Source organism: Lingula anatina, chromosome 2 (assembly GCF_051362555.1).
Source record: "Lingula anatina isolate TDL-2025a chromosome 2, LinAna3.0, whole genome shotgun sequence".
Classification (NCBI taxonomy): domain Eukaryota; kingdom Metazoa; phylum Brachiopoda; class Lingulata; order Lingulida; family Lingulidae; genus Lingula; species Lingula anatina.
The window spans coordinates 36,337,078-36,364,196 of record NC_141768.1 but is presented as its reverse complement, the minus strand read 5'-3'; the positions used below and the strand labels follow the sequence as shown (position 1 = coordinate 36,364,196).

At 33.6% G+C, this 27,119-nt stretch overlaps 2 protein-coding genes and 1 long non-coding RNA gene across 33 annotated transcripts in view; 2 read left to right on the top strand and 1 right to left on the bottom strand.

Moving 5' to 3' along the window:
- The window catches only part of LOC106174951 (calcium/calmodulin-dependent protein kinase type II subunit delta), a 41,578-nt gene extending 25,381 nt beyond the window's left edge, over nucleotides 1-16,197 (top strand). For 6 of the 28 annotated variants that reach the window (XM_087005107.1, XM_087005111.1, XM_087005106.1 and 3 more), the window contains 9 exons: nucleotides 597-647; nucleotides 3,009-3,059; nucleotides 4,473-4,556; nucleotides 6,315-6,356; nucleotides 6,668-6,694; nucleotides 8,850-8,925; nucleotides 9,526-9,620; nucleotides 10,733-10,847; nucleotides 13,110-16,197. In XM_087005107.1, the coding sequence (XP_086861233.1) occupies nucleotides 597-647; nucleotides 3,009-3,059; nucleotides 4,473-4,556; nucleotides 6,315-6,356; nucleotides 6,668-6,694; nucleotides 8,850-8,925; nucleotides 9,526-9,620; nucleotides 10,733-10,847; nucleotides 13,110-13,230 (662 nt within the window). In that variant the 3' untranslated portion in view covers nucleotides 13,231-16,197. The other 22 variants (XM_087005123.1, XM_087005121.1, XM_087005124.1 and 19 more) reach the window with 17 other exon arrangements.
- Nucleotides 16,198-17,329: 1,132 nt separating this feature from the next.
- Nucleotides 17,330-18,877, top strand: LOC147763660 (uncharacterized). Its single transcript, XR_015332970.1, has 2 exons — nucleotides 17,330-17,761; nucleotides 18,133-18,877. It is a non-coding gene; the product is annotated as an uncharacterized LOC147763660 (long non-coding RNA).
- A 5,831-nt stretch (nucleotides 18,878-24,708) lies between these two features.
- Nucleotides 24,709-27,119, bottom strand: part of LOC106174972 (netrin receptor UNC5C-like) — a 76,108-nt gene continuing 73,697 nt past the window's right edge. For all 4 annotated transcript variants that reach the window (XM_087005402.1, XM_087005404.1, XM_087005403.1 and 1 more), the window contains 3 exons: nucleotides 26,888-26,997; nucleotides 26,590-26,691; nucleotides 24,709-26,371 (listed from right to left, as the gene is read on the bottom strand). In XM_087005402.1, coding sequence (XP_086861528.1) covers nucleotides 26,200-26,371; nucleotides 26,590-26,691; nucleotides 26,888-26,997 — 384 coding nt within the window. In that variant the 3' untranslated portion in view covers nucleotides 24,709-26,199. The remainder of the gene's footprint in view (nucleotides 26,372-26,589; nucleotides 26,692-26,887; nucleotides 26,998-27,119) is intronic.

Below are 27,119 nucleotides of genomic sequence, written 5' to 3'. Positions count from 1 at the left end.
AATTTGCTGTGAGAGAAAGTCAAATTGATCTTAATTTGTTGGTAAAATTAAAAGTTTTATGTATGCATAGCTATATGTTATGTTGGTTAGACATCATTCACTACTCTAGCTGCCCTGTTGTTTGATGTATTTATTATAGTTATGAAAATAATTGACATTTGGAACACTTTCATTTCATTGTTATAGTTGGAATATTATATGAATATCCTTGCTCATAATTTAAAATTAACTTTTTCTATTTATATTATATTTGTAGTTCTGATTAATATGCAGTAACAGCCATTATTCAAAAGAGTATTTTTAAAACCAAACTGAATCTTTAGCTTTTGTGGTTTTACATGTTTTCCCTGTTTATCATGGTGGTATAAATGCAATGTCAATATTTACTATAACATTGAGCAAGGTTATTCATCAACTGTGTTCACACATACAAAAACCAGTATGTTTCATTCTATATTCACACTGTCACTTATAACCTTGTATGTGTGAAGACAGTTATAATCAGTGCACAGTGTTTTGCACTCTACAATTGTGTTTCTATCTACCCTGTACTGCATTGATTTAATATTCAGTGCTTGTATGTTTGATATGAGCAGGTAATGTTGTCGCTGGTGCCAATGGATCTCAAGGATCCAACCCGGGCTCAGGTATGTCATCATGAATGAGTGTGACACAGCCATTTTAGAGCAAGGGCCAGGGGGCTTTATATATTATTTTCCACCCTCTCATAAAGTTTGTCATTTACAAAGAAATGAGAATAGAATTGGAAAATGAATCTCATCTTTGTGATTCAGTCAGTCCCTGCATTGCCCTCTACACTTCTGTCCACTATTTGTGTCATATGTCAGATTGGTCCATAGATACATTGTGTTGTCCTGTGCTTTTACTGTACATTCACAGAGTTGTAGTTTACCTTTGATATGCATTCCATTCTCTTTTCATACCTGTGAATATGTAAAATATTATATAGAAATGGACCAAATGTGTGGTCTTGTGTTATTCTTTGCCCTTACACCTTTTACCTGTTCCCCTTTTTCATAAACTTCCTAATGTAAAAGTGAATTCACCTTTTGGTTTTAGTATTCAAGTGATGTTGTGATTGATGAGATTTTGTGAATGTACATTTTTTAAGCCAGGTATTGCCATACCACTCCACGAACTGTTTAAATGACCTATCAATTGTTTTTAGACACATCTCTCTTCTCAGTTACAAAAATAATTATAAATAATCAGCACTTTTTAAGAAAAAAAGACGAATTTGTGCTGACATCACTATGATACGAAAGGCACATTTTCCAATAGAACTCCTGGTTTTGTTGTGGTTGTGCATACATTCTTTTTCTGGAAACCACAGGAAATTGCGAAAGTGGTGATGCTTTCTTTGCAAATGCCATGCCTTTACTTTTATGATGGGGTCTATAATGCACTGAAGTGTTTATCAGTCTCAAAGTAGAATGGAAGTGGTAGTTGGATAGTGACAATTGGATTTTTTTTCACCCTTTTATTGACATTCTAGACATACTTTTTGTCTATTTTTGTCCATACTTGGCATTTTTTTAGTTTGTGTGTTTTCTTCAATTTATGGGAGATTTTTATTGTAAGGAGATGAAGGAAGCTTAAAGAATGTCTTATTATGCATGTCAAGCTTAAATATATATATTGACAGTAAACTGCAATATTTTGAATTAGCGCATAGCTGTTTGAAAATCAGTTTATTTAAAAGCTTGTTTTAAAAAGCATGCAATTGATTTATATACATTATTTTTGTTTCTCAATAACTTTTTTGCTGCTTGAATAATTCTATTGGTTGCTTTTCTTAAATGCCTTAGTGTTGATTCTTATTTTGAATTATTTATTGATATCTTTTAAATCTGAATATATGTTCTAAATGTGTTGTTTCAATATTATATGTCATTTATGTACAGTCAGTAAGCCCATACCTGCAACCACATCTTTCCTGCTGCATATCAGTTCAGTCCAACAGATAAATAGTATTTGAATCCAAGCTGTTTTTTTTAATAACATTCATATAATTTCAACAACAAATATGAAGTTCATTCTTCAGTGAAGTGCTTTCACATGGTTACTCAGAAAGATAGATAAAGGATTTGTTGTACGGATGTCAGAATGTGAATTCAAACCATGGCAGCTTACCTAACTATTCACTAATTTCCCAATTATCTTTACTAACTATATATATATGAGAGTTACCAGCTACTTTTGAAAATTATTTTTAATATCATTGCACATCAACCTTCAATTACTATCTGGACTGAGTTAATTTTTTTTGTATCTTGACTGAGGGAAAATCAACGTTAGACCAATTCTGTATGAAAAATAAGCAATGGGTTATCTTTTAGATCAATAATTTTTTATCAGTGTACTGCAGGTTTATCCAGAGTTTTCCCAAATCTGAAAGTTGAGACCAACCAAGACTTGACTTCTGTAAAACCAGACCCCAATGGCATGACTGTACATAAGATGGTTTTTGCTATCCCCTTTACATATTTTATGACGAAAAGATACAGTTTAGTTGGTTTATTTTTTTCACATGGTCCATGTCTGTTTACTTTCACAGCCAAATGTGTTGAGAATGAAACAGACTTACTTTTGTTCCATAAATCAGGATTATGCAACGTTTCTTATTTCAGAGTTGTCTTTTATTTTATTTTATCAACAAAATTAGAAATAGTACCTGCTTAGTGCTTTAGACTTGAAAAAAAAAAAGGTGCTATCCTTTCCTTTTGTTTTTGGTAAAAAAAGTTTCTTATGCTTGGGTGCTTGTGTGAAAATGTATAACATACTGTAAACTTTCTGTTAATTCATTTGTTCTTTAATTTTGAATTATGTTTGCTCCTTTGGTGAGTCATTTATATATTTTCCTGTCTTGTTTTAGAGGATATTTTCCTCCTGTGGTACGCTTTTGACAAACAAAGATGTTGCTGTTACTAACATGCTTCTCTAGCTCAGGTCTAAACAAGCAGCTTTTCTTTCAACTCTTTTTCCAGTGTCCATGAACAATACTATTGCAAAACAGGTCACAGCAATCCAAGTCTCTAGTAAGTGAGCCAGTTTCCCATACCGCTCTGCTTATGCCTGCATTTTTCTGATGCCTTGTTGTCACAAGTACTTGAATAATCCTGACTGGAAAAAAATGTTGAAAAGGGGATGTTTATCTTGTCTAAAAACTAAACACGCATGTTGAAGCAGCATGCATATGTTTGCATGTACTTTGCCAATGGATGATCAGACGAATTAATGTGTATAAAATTATAGGTCCTTTTTTTCTCTCAGCTTATACAAGAAGCATTCAATAGTTTTGTCTGAAAGACCTGACTGAGTGAATAGAATGAGTGGTGCTGAAAGAAGTGAATAGATATGTTGTCACAGATAAAGTGGTATTTTGTATCGGCTGTATTTGAGGATATGCCTGAGGTTTGAATTTGTTGCAAGAAAAATGCAGTACAACTTTGATACTATATATTGAATTGTAGTTTGCATCATGAAAGAATGATGTTAAATAATTTAGTTCTAGCTGGTTACACAATTCTGTTGAAATGAATTGTTCATCAAAATTGTATATATTTTTTTACTTTTTAAATAAGGCATTTTTAAATGAAAGACTTGGTCACTTTTAATAAATAATCAGACTGCATAGAAAGGTCCACAGTTCCATGTTCCATGTTCCAGTCAATAGGCAAGGTTAATTTTAAACAAAGGAAAAGAACATACAAATCTTTCAAAAAGAAGGCTGAATGAAGCATTTCAACAGCATTTGAAATTTTGAACTGTGTTATTAAGCAAACACCAATGCATACGTAGATCACACTGGTGAACTAATATAGACATGATTGGTTCAATATTATTCTGACACTACATGGCAGCAAGGCAAGGTTGTGCAGTCAATTAAGTTATTATTCTATGTTGTATTACACTGATGGTGTGGTGCAAACCAATCCATTGTAGGTTTGTGCATGTGCAGTTTTGTGTTGTCCTTGTGTTGTTTTGATTAGATGTGCATTTGTTAAGTTTTTTATGTCATTGGTAAGTCAGACAGTTGCAAAATAGTGTGTGATATATTTTAGATTAGAAGGTTATGATTAAGATCTTCTTGGGATAAGTTCATACCACACGCAAGCACCTGATTTCACATCACACATTCTCCCCTGAAGATTGCATTCAAGACTCACCACTGCTCCACGACATCTATTGTTACTGTTATTGTCACTGTCAACCAGTGTATGCAGAAATGCATGCGTTTCATTTTAGTCCAGCATTGTTCAACCAGGTGTTGTATTATATATAGGTATATATATCATATCATATTATATTATATTACATCACAGGTGGAGTACATCACAGCCCTCCCCCCCCTCCCCCACCCCCTCCAGTTTCAGTCATTGCATGTCACTTATTGGGTACATTGTGTTAGCTGTGATAAAGTAACAAATGTTATGTGGGATTACTTTCAGGTAGGAGTCTAATTAACAAGAAAAACGATGGCATTAAAGAGTCCACGGACAGCAGCACTACTGTAGAAGATGAGGATAGCAAAGGTGAATATAAAATATTCTAATTTTGAATACAGGGTGATTTTCTGTTCATTGGTTGTATTGAGTTGATTTCTGCACACAGGAAGAAGATATGATTGAAAGGGGTAATTTTGTATTCTTTTATTTTGGGTCATGCCAACAAATCCTTTTTATGTACAGACACAGATGTGTCTGTACATATAGTCGTATCCTGCAAGTGTCATTGCTGCCGTCATTGCCGTGCACTTTCAGCGATAACATGATAAGTGGAAAACTGTTTTGCTTGTAGTCTTCAAACTTACAGAACTGATGAATTAAAGCATAGGTTGAGTTCGAAAATCAGCATGATTGGGCCATTTTTTTTAGAAGTTATGCTGTTTTTTCACTTTTTTCATATATGTAACACTGATAATACATTTCAAGGAAAACCAATAAGCCTATTGTCTTGAAACTCACAAAAATGATCAATCTTACAAATATACAAATCAAGTTAAAAATTAAGCCTTTTTGGGTATATGAGTGCTTTTTTCTCAAATTCAATTCTTAGGCATGTTAACAGCCTCATGATTGAACAAATTAGATACGTAAAAGTGTTTTGGACACTACCGCCATGATGAACATTAAGAAAAAAAAACACGTTACTTATAATTCTCAAACTTACTGGACATGGGGCTAAAGTGCAGCTGAGTTGGAAAAGAAGTCTTATCGGCTTCCTTTTCTGGAAATTATACATTTTTGTGAATTTTTAATTTTTCACATGTTGGCATTTTCATTGGCACTCCGACAGGCATAAAGCTGGATGGAAATCAAATTTTCTAAAGGTCTATGTTTTTTATAGTAGACATTTGAAAATTGGTGGTAAATATACTGTTAATCATTATGTAATATTGCATCAAAATTGACAAAAACCTACTTTGTGCACTGCCACCACAAATATTATGCAAAGAAAACTGTCTCTGATTATTTTTTTAACTTACAAGAATGATTCTTAGGATTGACATACAGCTCAAATGAGAAAAACAGTTCTATTGGATTATAATTTTTCATTGAATTAATGCAATTTTTAGTGAAATTTTCACTTTTTCTCATTCTGGCATTTTCAGAGTATGAATTTGATATCTAATGGGCCTGTAGCCTTATCCTTTTACTTTCATTTGTATTACCTGTTGTGCATAATTAAATTTTGATGTTGACTTTGCAGTTAAGCATAATGTATTATTGCATCAGAATTGACAGTATCCTATTTTGTGAATTATTATTTTCTGCTTTTTGTCTGTACATTTGACAGCTTTGCTGCCTTTTTTTTTGTAAATTTTAAGCCAACATGATATTATTATTTCAATATTGACAGCAGTCAGGAATACCTGAAAATAATTTTACTACACATTTTCTATTTAGTGGATGTTTTGTGAGTGACAAAAGTGCCTCAATGTTAGCATGACCTTGGTATAGCTTTGTCTTAATATTGGCTTCAGTTTTCTTTCAGTATATGCCCCACTGATAAGTTGATTTTACCATGCTGTCCATTTCAAATTTGTATAATGTGCTCAGCCTGAAAAATTATTTATCAATATGAACATAATCAAGGGACATGAATAGATCAGCTTAAACTTACACTGCATAGAAGTTATAATGCTTTTTGCAAAATGTAAGTTAGTAAACCCAAATCCTTTCTCTGCCAGAAGTAAAAAAAAATGCCTGCATGCTACAAGGTGGGCCATAAAGCAGCAGGTAAAAATGGAAGGGGAAGATATTCCAAAATTGTTTTCATTCTTCTTTCAGTGACATTTTCAATAGCACCTCTGGACAGTAAGAATAAATTAGGTGTGTGTCACTGGTAGATAAATTTGCAGACAGTGATTCCCCTAGCATGCTTTGCAGATCATCTGCTTCAAAGTAACCTAAAACTGAAAGCTTTTCTAATATTACTTAGGACTCCAAGATGAACTATGAAAAAAAAATTCTATTTTGTATTCTTTATAAAGCTGGCATTTTACATTTTGGAGTCCTAAACATTATGTAGTATTTCAAAAGTAAATTCTATGTAGATAACACTAGCTGGTTTGTAAAAACATTTTTAATTTATTATTATCATTATTATTTATTATTATTATTTTTTTTGCATTCCTTATTAGCTGCAAAAGTAACCAATCATGTGCTTAGTGAGTATAGAAAAAAGTCTGTTTTGAATTTGCTTATGGCAATGAAATATGGCATATGCAGAGAGAAACTTCTTTTGTGTGCTGAAAAAAAAAGAAATGTAGCAGACCTGTTTTATGTTTATGATGAACCCGAGCTTTTGTCTGTATTGAACTTGGGAGGGGAATGGCATTGCATTGATGTAATTGCCATTGGTGTGTTGCAGTGTTAGATGATAAATCAGGAGTAAAATGATAAACAGAAATGTTATGTATGAATTCTGTGGCTTATGAAAATAAGATAGTAAAAAGAAAAAAATACACAGACAGTGCATGTGAAAAGAAGGCACAATTGTTATTAGTGATTCTGCATGCATTCCAAATGAAAATAATGCCTGGTTACATGTGTGCTGCACTTTTGTTAAGTAACATTGTGAGCCATATGAAATAAAGCAAACCTTCAATTAGGGAGCAGTTTGAAAATGTGGGGCTTTTTCCCTTAGCTAGCTTCTTGGTATGTTTAATATTCAAAAGCCTTACTTCTTTTTTAGACATAAGGACCTGCTTCTTATTGCAATCCATATGTTCATTTGTGTGGCTATCTAAAGGAGTTTTGGAGTTTTAGTGGGCTATTGCAGTTAGTTCAGAGTGTCTTCATTTTCTGCTGGTTTTGAATGTATCATTTATTGTACCACCAGTATAGAGCTGGAAGCAATGTTGACTTGGACAGAAAACCTTGCAACATCCACAGCTGGATACAAAACATTCTTATGTCTCTTCTAATTGATACAAAGTCCCGTGCATCAATATCATGGCAAACCAATATATATATTGGTTTATCATAATATTGATAAATATACATTTACCTGATTTGGGGGGTTAATCAATGCGTATTCATATATATGTTTTTAATTTTATTTATTTATCAATTTTTGGTAAACTTTTGGTGACTTTATATCCCACTGTAAGGTTAAGGAAAGTGGTTTTGAAAACAACATGGAAAGAAATTCAACTACTTGGTCATCTAAGTTTTTATTTTTAAATTGTTCATTACCTACATTACTTCAGAAAATACTACATATCAATTTTTGAAAATTCCTAATTCGTAATGTGTAGGTCAGGTTGCATTGTATTTCAAGAAAGCTGAAATATAGCAAAGAAAATATATGCACTGATATTATGATAAAGAGTTGCAGTTAGTGGCAGGTCCTTCTTTTGGACATACCTATATTTATTTATTCTTTTACTGAAAGCTTTGAATAACCAAAAACTCTTTGCATCTTGGTCACTATAGGGCTTTGGTTACTTTTTATAGAGCAAGCCATTTAAAAATGTGGTTTTAATTTCCTACTGGGAAGCATAAAATGGCTTTAAAATCTGAAGTAGGTTACAACATTTTACAGCTATTCTGTGCACAATTGACCTAAATTGGATACTTGGTAATGGCTTTCAAGCACTAATTCTCTGAAAGGCTTTCTTGAAAGTATTTTAAAGAATTTTAATAAAGTTTGATCAGCAGTGTTTTAATAATATTAATTTATTGGTTTGATAATTTTCTGGGGCTTATGTCCTTCTTCAGAAAAATGCCTCTCCCACAATCCTGTTTATATGTTTATGATACTGGCTGGTGGTATATGTGCAGGAGGCAGTCTGTGTCTCTCTGGACCGCTAATTAGGATTTTTATTTTCTGTACATTTAGATGATACATTGTACATTGCATCATATACTGATGCTTTTGTGGTGTTATTGCTGTATTTCATGATGTCTCTGGAATGTTTTGCATGTCAGTTCAGTTGACGGGTGCATGTTACCTTGAAACAAATAATTATGCAGGATCATAAGTATAGCACAAGTGATGGTGCTAAAAGCTTGAAGGCATAAAATATATCATGTCAGAGAAAAACAGAAAAAAAGCCATATGGATAAGGGTGGTTTTAGTCTTATTGTATATATTGAAGTATGCTAGCATAGCGTAAGTCACACCAAGCATTGGAAAAATGTTTCATGTTCATGTAAAGAAGACTCTGCAGAAACCTACAGGTGCTGCCCCTGCTGTTAAAAATCCAGGTTGAATGGATGTACTTATTCCATATATTTAGTATATTGAATGTTTGATTCATATTAGTATGTCATAAATTGGTTTATGTTTGAGAAATATTGCCATTTGATAATTTTCAGGGCGAAAGCAAGAGATTATCAAACTGACAGAACAGTTGATAGCAGCCATTACTAGTGGAGATTATGATGGATACACGTAAGTAACAAATATTTGATAAAAAACAGCACCTTTACAATATTCTAGACATTAAACTTTCTATAATTAGAATGTGTCACTGATAAGAAAATTAAATGATTAAACAGAGTGCTCATTAATGACTAATTTCAAACATCTCATTTGACCAGTGTACTATTTTGCAAGTTTCTCAGATAAACATATTTTTGCTATCAATCCAACATTTCGTCAAATGTAACTATAAGATTATTATGTTTTTAATCATGGTTTATTGGTTGTCTTAGAATTTAGTAATCACCATTATATATATATATATTCCCAAGGTAAAAGTCATTATGTATAGTTTTGTTTTCATACACCATAAAAGTGACATTGCATTACCGTGCTTTACAATATGATGAATAATATTTGCAACTGAAATGAGACCTATCTGGTACATTTGCAACTTCGCTTCTTGGCATTAGGTTTCAGATTGTCATAAAATAGTTTGCAGAATGTACCCTGTAGAATTCGTATAATTTCATAAAAATTCAGTTGTGTGAATGTTTTTCTTTTAATCTTTCCCGAGTCCTACAAGTGATTTTTCTCTTTTCTATAAACAAGCTAACCCTGTCTTTCCAGTAAATTTGTAGATCCTCAGTTGACTTGCTTCGAACCAGAAGCATTTGGTAATTTAATAGAAGGAATGGAATTTCACAAGTTCTACTTTGATAATGGTAAGTTTGAAAGTCAAGGTTAAATGAAAAACTTTTTTTTTTTTTTTGTAATCACACTATCATTTTGCTCTGTTCTGTTATCAACAGGTAACTGCATTTGATATGCATGTCTGCACATACAGTAAATAATTCTAATGTATTGTATCTGAACTGATTTTAGGTATTGAGAAAGAAATTGCAGGTAATTTTTGTGATGATGCTGTATAAGCTGAGTGTTTGAGATATTCATATTTAAGTGGATCATCAAAGGTTTCATAAAGGGACCATAATGGAGGATTTTCATTGTCCAAAATTGACTGTTTACTTTTAAGATGTCTGTACTTCTGTTTAAATGCGTGTAGCATTCTTTTTAGTCTTTAAATCACTACCCCTGTGCATATTCACAATTTTATACAAAGATTAAAATGCATGTAAACATCCACTGGCATTAAATTAAGTGAAGAAAAAGAAGTGTTATAAATGTTTATTCATGAAATTTTTTTGAGTTTGAAATGGTCAGAAGAATGACTGAAAAAAAAAAAAAAAGCATAATTGTTTAGTGACTGCTAGAAAAAACTTACAGCCAGTATATGGTCCCTTAGGTATTGATATTTACTGAAAAACACTTTGTCTTCTTTATTGTAGAGATTTGTTGCCGTGCCAGAAATTATCTCTAGAATTAGACATTATTTTTTGTGTTTGAAAATATCTGACGTAGATGAATTTGAAATATTTTAATTTTTCTTTTCTTTGTCCTTTTTTTTTCTTTGAATTTCTCTGTGGAAGAATTATAACTTCATCTGATATAGATGTGTGCATGTGTCTGATTGAACATCTATAAAATGGTAAATTTTATAACTAATGCTGTGCATAGTCATACAGAGAATATTGAATTCATTTGCAGAACAGAGAATTGCACAGAAAGTTATTCTTCTATTCTGCTTACCACGAAAATGTGTTATTGATATCAACTTGAAAATTCTATGATATCAGTGTTTTAAATTTGAAGGTCATCAGATAGTGTGTTTGTGTGTTTTTATTAAATATTCTAAGAGTCACCTTGATGCATTGTTGGAAATATGTTACTTGTCATGTTAGATTTTTTTGCATAACATGTTACCCTATTATTTCAGTGTTAGCTAAGAATAGCAAAGCTGTGAATACCAGTATTTTGAACCCACATGTTCACCTGCTTGGAGAGGATGCTGCCTGCATAGCATATATTCGTCTTACTCAGTATATTGACAAGTAAGTATAGAATCATGTTTCTGCACATAAGTGCAGTATATCCACTTCCTTGGTAGAATTATTTCTTTTGAATGGTTAGAAATAGGTAAATTTGATAGACTGAATTCTTTTTTCCTTAAATGAAAATCATGCACACTGTTAGTTTGTATAACCATCTTTATAAATTAATCTTAGCAGCTAGTGCTCGGCATATGATGTATTCATAGACATTAGTATAATGAGACTTGTAAAAGCATGCATATAGGAACCTAAAATTTTGCAAGATGGCCAGGATAAATTTCTTTTTGAAATTTGTGGCTAATTTGAAATAGTGGCTAATGGGATCTTGATGCACTAGGTTCTTATATGTGGGTTTTTACTGGATTTAAGTTCTTAATTTTTTTGACTGTTTGATGAAATAGCTGATATACTTTGCACCACAAGCTTTGCAGTGACATTAACTAACCATTGATTTCAAACTTAACTACTGACAAAGATTTGCATGGAAGTTCTGTGTTCTGTATAAAACAAAATAGACTTAGGGCTGTTACAGTAACCTTATCAGAATATTGAAAAAAATGTTGATTTAAGTGTGCAGCTTGAGTTCTGTGCACCTGTTGTTATTAAAGTCACTCTTGTGCAAATCTTGAAGCAATGTTTGAGCTTTATTATCAAAGGTAGGAGCTTTCTGAAAAATGATTTTGCTTTGGTTGTCAATAGGTCTGAATTTCTATAGGATACACCTTTTTGCTTGCTTTTTTGACTGATAGGTCTTCTAAAATTGCTGCCAAAACTTACCTATGAGTAAATAATTCTGGTTATAAAAATGAATGGAAGTATCTGATAAGAAAGATGAAGTGCAATCATATACAAGGAACTTACCTTATTAAAGTGTTCACACATATCCTTATTTATATTTGTGTTCAGTGTTACAGATATTGCATGTTACTTACCAACAGTTTTATTTGTCTTTCCAGTTGCCTTTATTTATATACTTTCTGTTGTTTGTAGGAACCCATGTCTTGCCCCCTATCCATGTTTGTGGCAGCTTCTATAATTACATGTACTAGTTGCACATTAACAAAATATTTGCCTTTTTTCTCTGTAGCGTACATCTTTGTACGGCAGATAGCTTGGTATATATAAACACCATTCTGTTGCAATTGGTCTTTGCAGTTGCATGGTTTATTTTATTGAAAAGTATACATATGTGGTCCCCTATGATTGGAATTCATATAAGTTGCCATTTTAACACCATCCTTACCTAATTCATACATGTTTTCTATTCTTAAATTCTCTCCTTTAAATTGTTGAAAAAAAATGGTATATTCACTGAAATGTTGTATCATGCACAATATGTCCTGTTTGCCAACTGGCATGTTTGGTTATTATATGTTGGATCATATTGGATCATACAAAACAGATCCACAAGGAAATTTCTGTTCCATTTAGTACCAGTTTCTAATTTTACCAAAAAAAAAAAAAAAAAAGAAAGAAAGAAAAAGAAAGTAAATTTGGCTACCATTCCTTTTGAAAATGCAGAAAATATTTCCATGTAAAAAATAGTCAACCTTGTAAAATGAAAAATCTTACTTGAATTAAAATAAACACCAAATATGTTTAAAAAAAAAAAGACGTTTGCTCAAATTAGAGAGATTTTTGGAGTGTTTAATTTTAATATTTTTAATAAAACTGTCCATTGCTACATTAGGCACATCTCAGAATTTCACATTTTCAAGGTCCTGCCATATTTGTTGTTGTAGGGCTGGCCATGTACACTCAGATCAGAGTGAAGAGACCAGAATTTGGCTGTGCAAAGATGGCAAGTGGCAGAATGTGCACTTTCACCGCTCGCAGAACTACCTTCTCAATTGTGGAAAATAGCTGTGTGGGGCAAGGAATTCAGATGCTGCTATCTGCCTCTTTTATCTCTCATGTCCCACAACATTTTGTCTTGATTGCTGCCACATTTGGTCGCAACCGTTTGCTCAGCTGATGTTTCTAAAGGAGATGGCTTTGGGATGCTTGTTTGTCCATTTTAAATGGAGTCCAAGTTCTCTTTTATATATAATCTTGCATAAATTGTCAGCTTGTTTGTATTAATAAGGAGATCTTCAGGGTGCAGAGGAAGCTGTGGTGCTGCTTTTTGTGTGTGTGGAAGAACCAGAAGAGGGCCTCTTTTGCAGCCCTTTTAACTGTCCCTGCTATTTGTAGCAGCATTTTTCATCTGTGATGATGATAATTGATTGATTAATTGATTGATTCCTTGATTGACTTGTGCAGGAATGGATTGCCAAAAACAATGCAGTCTGAAGAGACTAGGGTTTGGCAGCGAAGGGATGACAGCAAGTGGCAGAATGTGCATTTTCATCGCTCTGGAGCACCATCAGCACCAGCTAAGTAAAGACTTGCACATGGACGCAGAACTACACACAAGAACCTTGTCCCATTAGCCAGGAGCCAGACAGTCTGACTGGAGTGAAAATCTAAAAAATAAACAGAAGTTGCAGTGGTGGTGTATTTTCTCTCTGTAGTTGATGTCAGACTTAACTCAAACTGGATGAAATTTTTTATCCTCTTAAGAGGGCAAAGGGTTGTTTTCAGCATTATATTTCAACTTTTCATGCAAGCAACCTGATTCACTGAGTTTTCAAAGTCAGTATAATTACTGCTGTAGCATAGTTTGAAGATTCATTTCTTTAATTTTTTGCTAGGTCCGTGCTCTGTTGTTTTTTTTTTTTATGTTTATGCTGCTACCTCAGTGCTTGATCAATTTCCCCTTTTCTTAATGTGATACTTTGTAAACAGCACCCCTATTTGTAGGGCAAGTGAACACTATCAAGGTAGTTATGCCATTTGTAATTCAGCACATGGATGCAGAGGTATGAAAATATGGTTAAAAGTTTTTTTCTGTAGTGGTTTCAAAGGAATGTTTTAGGCTACTTGTCACTTACCATGTTTGACTCATTAAGTGCAATAAAATTGGGCAATTGCAAATGATGACATTATTATGCCTTTTTAATTCATTTAGAAACTTTGCACAGGATATGAATCTAGGACTTTAAAGCCAAAATTTTGTTCTAGTGATATTTTCCCCATATGTTCTTTGAGCTCACAGGCAAAAATTTGTATAGCTTTACATTTATATTTTTCTCTTTATTTACCATAGATGAAGTTTGTGCACATAAGAATTTTTGTTTAATGTTATAGCAATGCCTGAATCCATTAGAAGGTGGTAAATTTGCTAACAACTTTAAAGGAAAGGGAGGGGCTAGCACTACAAATTAATTTAATTAGGTAACTGGGGCTAGCTTGTGAGTAATCAGTTATTGTATCCATTAACTACTCTGAAGTGTTGATTACGCCAACAGTTCCCAGGTGATAAAGGTTGTTGAAAAAAAAATACAACACATTACATTGCACCTTGGATTATAATGGTGTTGCAAATGTTACTCACATCGCTTGTAATTGGTACCAAAAACCAGAGAAGTAATTGGAATGGATTTATTGCGCCTTCTGGTGTATTCTTAAATGGTAGGTTTGTTTCTTGTTTTGAATATTGTTTTATTAAATGTCTTAGACCTACAGATGTTTTTATTGCTTGTTGGTGTGATTGTTATCAAATAATGAAACCGTTTGAAATGAAGCTTCAAGGGAGTATAGACATTTGTTTGAAGGGTTATTTTGTAATTACTTGGATATAATATGATGCTATGTTTATGTGCATTTTTATTACTAAAGACTAAACCATGTAAATAATGTTTCTTTAATTAGCATGGAGTATGGAGATGTAGCAAGATATTTGTCAAAAAGAAAAAAAAAACCTAATGCTGACATAGCTGTATCACAGGATAAGAGAAAGAGAACAAACATGTATGTATATAAGCTGATCTGACGTGTGTTTTTCTTGATTTTACAAAAATTGAATAATTAATACATTCATCTTAAGCTCTAGAAATAACTTAAATGAACTCTGCATTGTGAAAATCTGTTTTGTGCATGGCCAAAACTACTAAGCCATTTAATTTAATCCGAACTAATTGGACTTTTCTGAAGTGCTTATTTCTTTAAGGAATTGAAATACAAAAAAAGGCTTACTTTTACTGTTACTTTGAACTTTGAGGATCATTCTAAATTTTCCTAGAGATATACTTGGATGCCTAGATAGGATAATTTTATCTTGGTTACCAGACGGCAGATGGATCCCTCACTTAAACCAAGTGTAATAATGTATTGGTGCATTGAAATGATGTTATTTAGAACAAATTAAGCAGAATGGAATTCCCTTTTTTATCATTATTATATGCAAATGTATTGTAGTAGACTTATTAATGTATACTGAATATTATGGTATTTCTTCAAGTGTTTTCTCCATTATATAATAGTTTCTAATGGCTGTGGATTTGCTTTTTTGAAAATGCCGCCTTGATTTCATGATTTCAACAGGCAGATAATGTTATTTTACTGACTTAGATATGTGGTTATGTGTGAGTAAATTGACTGGTGGTTACTGGTGAAATTTTCAACATGTTAACAATTACATTTAGAAGTGGCTTGTAATTTTCATTTCAGTAAATTCTCAAGTAGTCTTTGGCATTATTATATGCGACAAATGAAGTACAAGGTTATGGTAGCATTTTCTTGTACTATTTATAATGTCACTTTTTTGATGCAATGGTCAGTCATTTTGTCATTTTAGTGCCATAAATCTTGTCTCCAGTAAGTTGAAGTTCATAGATTCAAATTTATTTCAAAACTTTAAGATATTATTGTTTATGGAAGTTGTGCAAAAAGCAAGGTATTTCTGCCTGCATTTAAGTGCATATAATATTTTTACGCAGATAGTTCATTCAGATAATGTGAAATCAAGAATCAATATTAAACTTTTAAAATGGTATTGAAAATCATGAATTAGTGGTGTTGGTTTTGTGTGTTGTGATCTTGGTCTTTAAAAATTTGAAGCAAGCTGCAGGAGTTAATTAACTGGGTCTGAATAGACACTGTGGGGAGACTAAAACCATACAGTTTGCCTGTTTACCATTCATACATGGTTGATAAATTGACAAATCCCTTGCTTGAAAATTACTGCTAGTCATTTACTGTTAAGATCATGAGATTGATTAATTTTGATTCAATTTTCAGAATAATCATTTGAATTCTAAAGTTGTACTATTGTATTAAGTAAGTGATTTGTGAGCTACTGGTGATCGGTAGCATTGTTAGTATTCGTAATCTAAGTTCAATCCTTTTATTCATGTCTCTGTTGTAATTGAATGCCATTATCTTTAAAAAATCACCCTTGTGCTGATTTTTTTTCTTGACCATTTTAATACTTCAGGTAATAAAATACTGTGTACTAGAGCCCAAAGAACTGGTTTTGTTTTACCTGTTGTTTTCAAATCACCTAACTTAAAATATATTAAAGACTAATGTTTTTTTTTTCTTCATTAATTTGCTAGAATCGTTTATGTGTGGGGGTGGGAGTGAGAAAGCGGGGAAAGGGGTCCCTTGCTTCTCACTTTGTTGTTTGAAATATAAATTTTAATTTCATTGAAATTTTTCAAAAACGATCCTGATGCCCAGAAACCAGTGTCCTTAAAAACGATTCTGGCAACCAGAAATTAGTGTCGTTCTTCAAAAACGTGCTTAGCAGCCAGAATCGTTTTTGTCGAGGGAAACTGGAGTGGACGGATGGAGAGGCGACTGGTGATTAGCGTCTACTCCGACCAGGTAACCTTCACCGCAGAAGGTGTGCCGTATATTACGGTCTCTCCTCGCCGTGTGCTGAGACCGAGAAGACCGCCGATCGACGTCTACGGCGCACTGGAAGCCTTCACAGTGGAAGCTGTGCTGAATATTACGGCCTTTCTCCGATGTGCGCTGACGACCACCGATAGTTGTCTACGCTAAAATATCTTGTAATAACTATTTGTTTTTTACACAACATGTTGTTGATTTATTTATGAAGTTCGCTCAGTTAGTTATATGCAATTAACGGTTACTAAAAGTGATTTAATGAAACAACTTGCCGAACGTTTTCTTTCAGAATTTTCAAAACAAGAGAAACTTGATATAATACAAATATAGACTTTTTCTTTAAATTATTTTGCTCAGTTTTAATATGTGTGTTTTATTCGTGCATAGACAGTTAAAATGTTAATTCTGTAGAGTAAACGTATGGAAAATTCATTAAACGTGTTAAACGTTTTCCTTTAAAAGTGTCCATGTATGTTTCAAGACGTAGAAACAAAAAAAGAAAGAAGAAAATATCAATAACTTTACGGTTACGCTTTACCGTCAGATTGAATGAAAATCCTGTCTTTACTATCACAATCCCGCCCCAATTTGTTCATTCGACCTATGAAAGCTGATTTATATCCCCCGCTCCCCCCCTCCCCCGTTGAAGGGCCCCGAAAATTTTGGGTATTTTAGAGGGCGAACGGTGGCATTTGGTACGGTTTAGTACTATAAATCAGCTAGTCAAAATTCTAATTCCAAGAGGGGAATATTGGTGTGATTTTTTATAGAAATTTAAGGGGGGGTCAGGACCGCCCTGACCCCCTCTCTTAACCTGCCCTTGAGTCACGCAATCTCAAGTATGTTGACTTTGAAAATGCGTTTTTATTTTTAGTTATTTATTTTTGTTGTGTGTGTAGGTGTGTGTCATTATGGCTTTATCAGCCCCTAATCATCATTTAAGAGAAGGAGAATTTTTGTGCCTTCTCATAAACCAGACTGTAATGCAAGTCGAAGCGTCCGCACGGAAAGTGGGTGACCTCTTCAACATTATGTAAATCAGGTGAGCGTTTTGGTGAGAGGTGCTCAGCCAGGACCAAGGTCAGTAGAAGATGGAGAAGAAGGACGTCCCATGCCATATTACTTCTACTGCCACATGTAGGCCGAAAAGATAGCACTGAACCCGGCAGTAGTATCTCGTAAGTTCCGTACAGATGATAGAAAATGTATTGTAGCATTTGTTACCTTTACATTGACGATATTTTCCCGAAATGGTGCACTCTAGGCATAATGGCCATGGGGACATTTAACTGACGTAAGGGTTACTTTCTCTTAGCCTTCCCTCGGTGTCCTTTGGGCACCGTTTTGTTTCTGATACCATTAGCTTTCCATGAGGGTTCAATATAAATACATAGGCCTATATTTGTATAGGCCTCATTTTAAAGCTTAATTGCGATTTGTTAATTATAACGCAAAGGATACTGACACGAATTTCTGTAATGGACATGTACTGCTTTATCAAATCTTTAGACATTGTTTGATGAATGTGAATTTATTCCTTTAATTCCAGTGACTCTTAAGTACCGTTTACGAAGATACATTGTACCAGAAGCGTCCTACTCAGAGACACTCTCGTGTTCGACATATACAGCCCCATGCCAAGATTGCCTCCTATGCCGACGTTTGTCTGCTAATTAATTTGCAGGGGCGACATTTAGTGGGAATGTTATGTTTGTTTTTGGTTATAAAATTCTGCTCCAAATGTATATCAAATTAAAAGTCGAATAAAATGAGCTTTTCATTTATGAGACTTCTCATAGAAATTTAAAAACCCATACTAAGCGTCCACCCTGCATGTTGTTGGTTTGCTTCTTTTGGTATATGTTACTATGTCATAGTCGAGTGCTGATCATGGTGTTATGAGGGCAATTTATGTATACCTTTGGGTGGGGTTGATACCCGCCCCTTTTTGAACCTGAAACGTTAGACTTGAAGTTCGCATTTAACAGAATGTCTGTATAAAATTGATAATGTGGTTGTTTTAAAATTATCATATATTAATTTCCAAGGAGGGAAATGTTTTTTATTTGTCACTGAAAACGTGTGTGGGCAAATCTGCAACTTGATACCTCGCTTTCAACTTCAAGATGTTCTCTTATTCATTTTATATGATGTTGACTTCTAGGAAGGAAAGACATTGTAACTGCATTACGTAAAATGCATCTAGGAAACTTTAAATAACATTTATCGTGTGTTCAGTATTCAAAGAGAAGAAGAGATGTAAATCTACAAAAGACACTGAATAAAACGTATAACGCCTTAAAAATCCTAACATAATGTTGTAACGGGCAAAATGTGCCCATGTAACTGCAGAATTGTCCACATGTACTATAACGAACTTTAACAATTGTGAACAGCGGCGGATTTAGGATTTCTGAAAAAAATTTCTGAAAAAAAAAAAAACGCACCATTGGCCCCCTCTTAAAATTAGAATTTTGACTAGCTGAATCATAGTTCTAAACGGTACCAAATGTCACCATTCGCCTTCTAAAATACCAATTTTTTTCGGGGCCTTTACTGAGGGGGGAGGGGGGGTCTGCCACGCATATGCGGACCCCCCGCCCTCCCCTTTCAAATGATCCTGGATCCGCCCCTGTATGAATATGGTACTGTGGCTGTGAATAAACTTCCTCTGGGTTTCGGTGTTTTCAGTGCTGGGCGGGGATTTAATATCTGTTTTCTGAAACATGGAGTGGGGTAAAGATTGCCATCCGAAATAATTACTTTAATTTAATTTAATATTGCAGTAGTAGAATGGAGATCTTTGTTGTGTATATGATTCGTCTGTTCTTATAGTTGGCTACAAAAATTTCCCAGGTTTGGAATCATTTATATGCCGTTTAGGAGTTATATTACAAAACAGAAGTGTCAAAAAACAAAAACGGGAAATTTACTTCATTTAGATTTCGGTTGTCCATTGAAATTTTTCTGTAGGACTGACATTTATTGCCTTTTGCATTCCAAATTTTCAAAATCACTTGCAATGTACTTCAAAAATCACTCGCAAAGCCCAATTTTTGGGAGGTAATGAGTATTCTAAAATGTTATTTGAAAATATTTTGTTCCTCTAAATGGCAAATTCGATATTCTTCCAAAGTGTATGTAAACCTTAATACTTCGTTTGGTTTGAATTTTTAAAGTGAAAAAACGTGCCTAAAATATGCAGAAGAGCGTTCTAATTAAAGTTGTTCTGTATTCTTATACATTTTAATTTATTTCTAGATCAAGGGGGGGAGGGGTTGAGAAAGACTAGTTATATATCAGTCCTGCATGTCCATGTTGTGTTATTTGTGCTTAGTGTCATCACTGAACACCGAGAACCAGAGTTAATTCTAATTGAATGTGAAAAGTCGCTTCAAGTACACTGATTTTTGCGTAACCTTTTCAGTTTTGTTAGTATACAATTCTGATTGGCTAAGACTTGGGTAATCTTGTACACCATCCATATCTTTATGTCGCTCACGATTCCCATGATTTGCAAATGTAAATTTTCACCCACAATTACGTCACGTATGATATTTATTTTAGGATTTAGAAAACAAATAGAAAACAAAATTTGAAAAAATATCGACTGGCAAAGCAAGCAGAAATTTTACAAACAAAGAAATTTTGGCTACAGTTCGATTTGGTGTGCGAACATCAACAAGACGACATAGGACATGGTGTGCTTACATGAGTGTGTGCGTTAGTGCACGAATGACGCTTACAGCAGATTATTTGCATTTTAAAAATTGTTATAATCTCTGAATTTGAACGGAAATGTTTTGATGGAATTTGAGGAAGACAAGGCACTAATGTGAACTTTGACAAAAAAAATGTCAAGTACAATTTGTTTAAAAAATCCATTTTCTCTGTTATCAGTTCTTGCCAAAGTCTTTCAAATGTTACAATCTTGAACTTTTTTTTTTTTTTTTTTTTTTGTAAATCAAAGGATTCCGTCTTTTAGTAACAACGTTCAAAGTGCATAATATCTTCTTGTTCTATTTACAGATATATACCGTCTTTTTCTGTTAGTTAAATTTTAATTTAATTTAGAGTATACAATGTTATATTTTCATTTTTTTTTTTTGTTGTTAAATTTTTAATGCTGTAAATAATTAATGTTGACGTAATAAACGTACAAATGCTTTATTTCGTTAAAAACTTGCAAAAGTATTTTCATTTTTCCTACATCACTTCGAACCCTATATCTCCTGCTTACTTTTCTGCCGTCTTATCTACTGAGCCACTGACTCCACTTGCCTCATATCTGTCACAGGACCTTCTTGTCGGACGCCAAATTTCTCGTTTTGATATTTTTTAGTAAAAGGTAATTTGCTTGGACCCAGAAACGCCAGGAATCGAACCCAGGTACTGCTGACTCCGAGTTGCGCGTGCTATCCACTCTCCTAAGTGTTCCCACCCACCCTCCCCTGGTAGACTTTCTTCTTATAGTAACGAGAGAGAAATTTTAAGAGCCCTTCTGGAAAATTTTAATATGTTCAAGTACCTGAATCGAACTCCCACCCTTAGAACTTTGTCCCGCCAATGAAAACGCTAAGCCATTTTGCATGTAACTGTAAAGTATTTTATTTGGAGCAAAATAAAATGCCATTGATGTATTCACATATTTTTAAACATTCACTTGTTAAAGATTTTTAAAAATATTTAAATCCCAATAAGTTTTGAATAGTCAGATATGTAAAACAAAAATATTGATATCTGCATTAAGACTCGCTCAAGTTTGATTTGACAAAATAAACTATCTAATAAGCTACTAATAACAAAAACAACGGCAGATTTACTGGTAGTACATGTAGTTGTCCCACCCCAGACCACCGCAGGAAAAAAGAGACTCACTCTAATATCACATAATTTTAAAAGTCACAAAAATACTCTTTCAAAATGTGACACCTCTCAAAATACCATGTATCTACCATTGTTTTTGTTTCATTTTAACCATAAAGTGCTGTGAATTTTTTATCAGAATGTGGCTTTTTCTACATATAATACGGCATAAAATCCCAACAGTTATTGCTTGGAAGGAAAAAAACACATTTGCTATGTTTTGCAAAAAAAATTGCCACAAGCCGTTTGTGAAAAAAAAAAAATCAACATTTAATAGCAACAGATACGTTCAAATACACTATAAAAGATACACTTCATTGGGGAATGTGAAAAAAATAATCCCCTAGAGACACTGATTATTGGGGGAAAAAAAGCATTTTGGTAATTGCAGCAGGTATAATTATCAACCCGAGGCAAAATGGAGAAGCAAGAGTGAGATCTGTGCAACAGATTAATGCCACAAATGCAAGTCCTAAGAAACAAATAATTACAAAAAAAATTGCACATACTATTAAGCTTAACTTTAGGAAATTAGGTAATATTAAGATTACAATCCAGATGAGCAAATTAAGATAAATAAAATAATCGTTTAATATTTGTGTTCTTTTATGCATAGTTTAACAGGAAGAATTGGATTACCAAAATCAGTTTGCAACTACATGTAATTTTCTAAAATTGAGTCTTAAATATGTGAACTTTTTATGCTCCATTACTCAAACAAAATGATCGATTGTGGCCCTTTTCACTTAACTAGACAGCAAGTTTTCAAGCTTCAAAAGATTATACAGATACGAGTTCTAAGTAAGTAAATTTTGAGTGACCCTCGCTATGGAGATAAAGACTTGTTAATTTCACGTGGCGATAGAATTATAGAAATCTGTAACCCTAAACGGATCGTAGTTTTCGAATCGGTTTTTGGATAAAGTAAACCTTAAGGGAAAATTGCTTAAATTTGCAGATTTGTATTTTTGTGCTTTATTAGAGGTCTAACCCTCATTGCATGCCTTCAAAATTAAGACTTTAATTCCAGGAGTTCGAGGCAAGTGAAAATATAATAAACTCATTTCCGAGTGACGAGTGAAATGCTCGCTATTTAGAAAATAAAAAATACGAAAATTTTTAGTCTTTTGATACAATTTTGTCAATGACTTCAAAGCATTTTAAAGGACACGAAACATAACATAAATCACCAACAGAGTTTTCAAGGTAGCTTATTTTCTCGTCTTTTGATAAAAAAGGTCAAATTGAGCTTCATTTGCGAGTTTTCCTGGAATAGAAAAACAAGTTTTTTCGTATTTTTGAGCATTATATATTTGCATGGAAATAAACGTCAAGTCACAACTTGCTGCCTTGCTGAAGAATAAGGCAAATAGTTTTACAAAAGCCACGGAGCAAGCTAAGTCTAATAATCATAGTAAAAATGTTTAAAGGCATGAGGGGCAGTTTTATTCTTTGGCGAAATAAAACAAGTTTTGATTTTTTTAACAAAAGACTAAAATTTGGAAGTAATATTGCTTTGGACAGAGCGTTTTGATTAGACAGCGTGATATTGACAGTAGTCATAAATGAGAAATATCAAAATTACGCTCTTGAAAGCATTACTTGCAAATTGGCGCTAGCAAGTCGCCCCATATGCCTTGAAATGGCTGCTTTCGTAATCAGTCACGTAGAAAGCAGTGTAACTGTTAAATAGGTCACATACTTCATTGGATCAAAATATTACATATTATGGTATTATTTGTAATATCATGCCAAAATTAGAAATGGAAGTATATCACTAAACCTTTATCCTATTCTTTAATTTTCAATTGTGACTATTTTGCTGTACTATAATTATGACACCTAATTTTAAAACCACTCACTAAATTTCAACAGCCAAACTTTAAAAGGGCCATTCCACAGAATTTTCCCCATTTGGACTATTTCGCATGTGAAACTTTACTGACACTACCAAATTCTAACGATGTAGTTTAAATTCTTTGTAGTTAACATGAGGCACAACTACAATTTTCACTGTCATGAGGTACGCCATGTGGAGGACACAAAATATCACCTGGGGAAAATATTGGAGAATGGCAAAACCCAGTGTTCAACATGCAGGCGTCAAACACATTTCTTGAATGCATCAAAAATAAGTTTCGACAAATACCTAAAACCATCATCTCAGAACTTTGCGTTGAATCGGTTAAAACTGAAATATCCATATACTTAGTATCCTGTCCATGACCGCCTCGATTCCAAATCCTGGTCACTCAGAACTGAAGAAGTGACTACTCTTCCAAGGGTTCAGGTTTCGAATTATCCATTGGGGTAGGAGGCAGGAAGAGCTAGGTGATCACTCTTTCTATTTATCAATTACCATAATTTGACGGGCAAAATTTGATAAACAATGTACTAAAATTGTTATGCACAGGAAGATTTTGTTTCTCGCATATTTCAAAATACACTAGATTAAATCAATTAAATTAAGCGTCAGACCCTTACACACCCTAAAGTAATGACAAAATGACATTATGCAGGTCACTGGCTATCCTTATATGGTCTACTGCATGCTGCAATCTGAGCAGTTTTTGCCAGGTTTGACAAACCAACCCGTCCTATAGCTCCATCTGGAGGGGAACAGAAATGATCTTCTCTGCTGCATTCGGTAGCTTAGCAGATTGTGTATTTTAACCGAATTGAAAAGAAGAAAAACATGCATGCACCGTACTGATATATTTCATAAGGAAAACTTCAGTCAATTAAACAAAACCAGTGCCCCGACTATGCTATGCAAGATGGCCTGTGAGGAAGCCTCTGTCAATAGAGCAGCACCGCGTGTTTTGGAGGGCGAACGGTGCCATTTGGAACACAAAATAACCCATTTACTTTCATTTTTATATGATCAACTAACAAAATTGTTAAGATGTGGGGAAATATCAATAAAACAATTTTAAATGTCCAATTTTGTTTTGAGATCCTGAACATAAATGCTAATCGCCAGTCGCCTTTTCCTCCATCCACTCGTCTCCCACCGCAAAAACAATTCTGGTTTTTCAGCGTTAGAGTCGTTTCTTTGAAAAACGACACTAGTTTCTGGCTACCAGAATCGTTTAAAAAAAAGAAAACAGTTTCTTGTTCCCAGGTTCGTTTTTCGAAAATGTACACTTGTTTCTGGTTCCCAGAATCGTTTTTTTAAACAACATCTTTTCTTAAAATTTTATTTTGAAAAAATTCAATAAAATTAATTTCTTACTCCAAACAACAAAGGGACACCCTGTATTTCTTCAGCTGTTTATTACAAATATTTGCTTATGTTTTCCTTCAAGTTTTGTCTCTGAATATACACAGAATGCCTCTTTTTTTCCATTTATAACGTGCTCATATATTAACTTTAGGACTACCTATAAAACATTTTGGCTATTGGAAGAAATAACCTCCGAGACAACAATTTTAGCAAGATAAATAATAACATAACTACCAATTACATAAAGAACTGCTATTTTTTAATGCTGTTATAGGTGATGCTTGTGCTACTATCTGGATTTATAAACTTAATTAATGGTTAACAAGTCACAATAATATAATGCTTAGTCGTACGGACCCTACTTGGCATCAAAATGGATGGTTAATGCTACTCACAATGTATAGAAACCCTATGTTTTTGATAATAACATAGAATATTCTACTTTCTTTTGCCATTTATCTACAATCTTAGCTCAATCTAAAAAATATAAATTTATACCTGGAGTAAAAGAGCCTAGAAAGAAGTACATTTAAGTTTTCTGGTTACTATAGTCTAAATTGTTTTCAGTGTGAAATGCATTTTTTTTGTTCAGCAGGAAAGGATGTCCTATTCATTACTCTACAATGGATACTAAGCTTTGGTTGTATTTCATAAAATCTTTAACATCAGGAAGGTGAATAAATTTTCATATAAAGCAACTACATACACTAAACAACTTCTGTCCATTGTAACTTAATTACAACTCCAAGGCTATAAAAGTTTTAATAGTCTGATATTTACAAATATAAACAAAATATACATTTTTCTACATCTCTACAAATGTACAAAGGTCTGAAAGGCTGTTTCAATCCACAGATGCAATACACAGAAGCATTCCCAGATTTCCATCAACTTACAGACAATTTCTTTCATTGGGGCTATTTTTCTTTCAGGGTTTGTAAGTTTTCCAACAGCTAGTTAACATCAAAACATGAATTTCTCTTTGTTACATCATAGGGATTTGTTAAATGAGCATTTTTAATGTAATAAAGCTATGAACATATGGTATGAAACATGCTCTGCAAGTGATACCACTGTTCATACGCAGTCATAAAACTGAACTGTAACCTTAGCACCAATATGCCTCACGACTTCAGTTATGATCCTTCAAAAAAATAGACCTCGTCCTTCCACCACTTCTCATCTTTTTCTGAGTCCAGCCCGGTATTTAATTTGCCTTCGGTCTGACACTATTTTATATTATCATAACATATTGACATGGCACAGAAGCCTCTGTGATGAAGATTGCATCTTCATTATGGCATTTTGCATGATGACTAGCTAGTCAGTTCCCAGGCCCATGAGTGTCAGTCAGGCTCCAGTCAAATGACCTATAGATGGCAGCACACAAAGCCTTATAGATATCCATGATGATCTGGATTGTTTTACTCATCACGGAAACTGATTGCACAAGCATGGCCCGAACACTTTGAAGGGCCTTTTCAATATTTTCAATAAGCAGCAGCATATTCGCCATACAAGTGTCTATAGCCAAGGTCCCAATTCTTTCTCTAAAACAGCAGCAGCATCAAATCGGTCCATCACTCTTAAAGTGTTCATGAGATCCGTCAATGCTGTTTCTTCTCGATGCCTGGCCTCCCAGAGATCTAAAATATGTTCTGTTGGGCTTGGTTTTGAGGCAAAGAAATTAATATATCTGGAATGGAGAGATGAGATATAAACAATTAAAACATTAATCACAAATTTCTACTTTAACAAGTTACTAATTTAGACAACACCTCCAAAGATGTACGTTGAAAATAACTATTTCACTAAAAGGATCATATGGGGAAAAGTGAACTGATAAATCCCAAATTGTATTTTAACTTCTCATTTTCACTTTGATTTTACTAATTACAGCAATGTTCACCTTACCTATCTACACAAAGAGCTTGAGCAAGCATCCTCCAGTCATTGCCCCGACTGTTAGGTGGGTCCAAATATGCGCATAGCTTGGTCTTGATTTGGCTTGGAAGCCTAGAATTATCAAGAAAATACAAGATTAAAGGAAGAAATGGTGACATTTTCTATAAATAAGCGATATGATATAAAAACCATTTGTCTGAATTTTTGGAAAAAGTTCCAATGCAAAGAAATTTTGCAACAAATTTTATGATTCAAATTTTTTTAGAATTTTACAAAAGAAATGAATTTAGGCTTGATTCTGCCTTACCTGAAAGCTTTCTGTGCCTGGTCCAGTGTGACCATTGAGCTGCAGCCAGAGCTGGAGACAGTAGTGGAGGCCCGGGGTTTGCCTGGTACTGTGGGACTAGGAATTACTTTCTGGAAGACAAAGGTCAGTACATGTATTACAATGACATATATATTTACTTGAGTGAACATCATGAAAAGAATTAATTATTTATTTTTCATCTGAAATGAAAAAGTATTCAATACTGGTAACC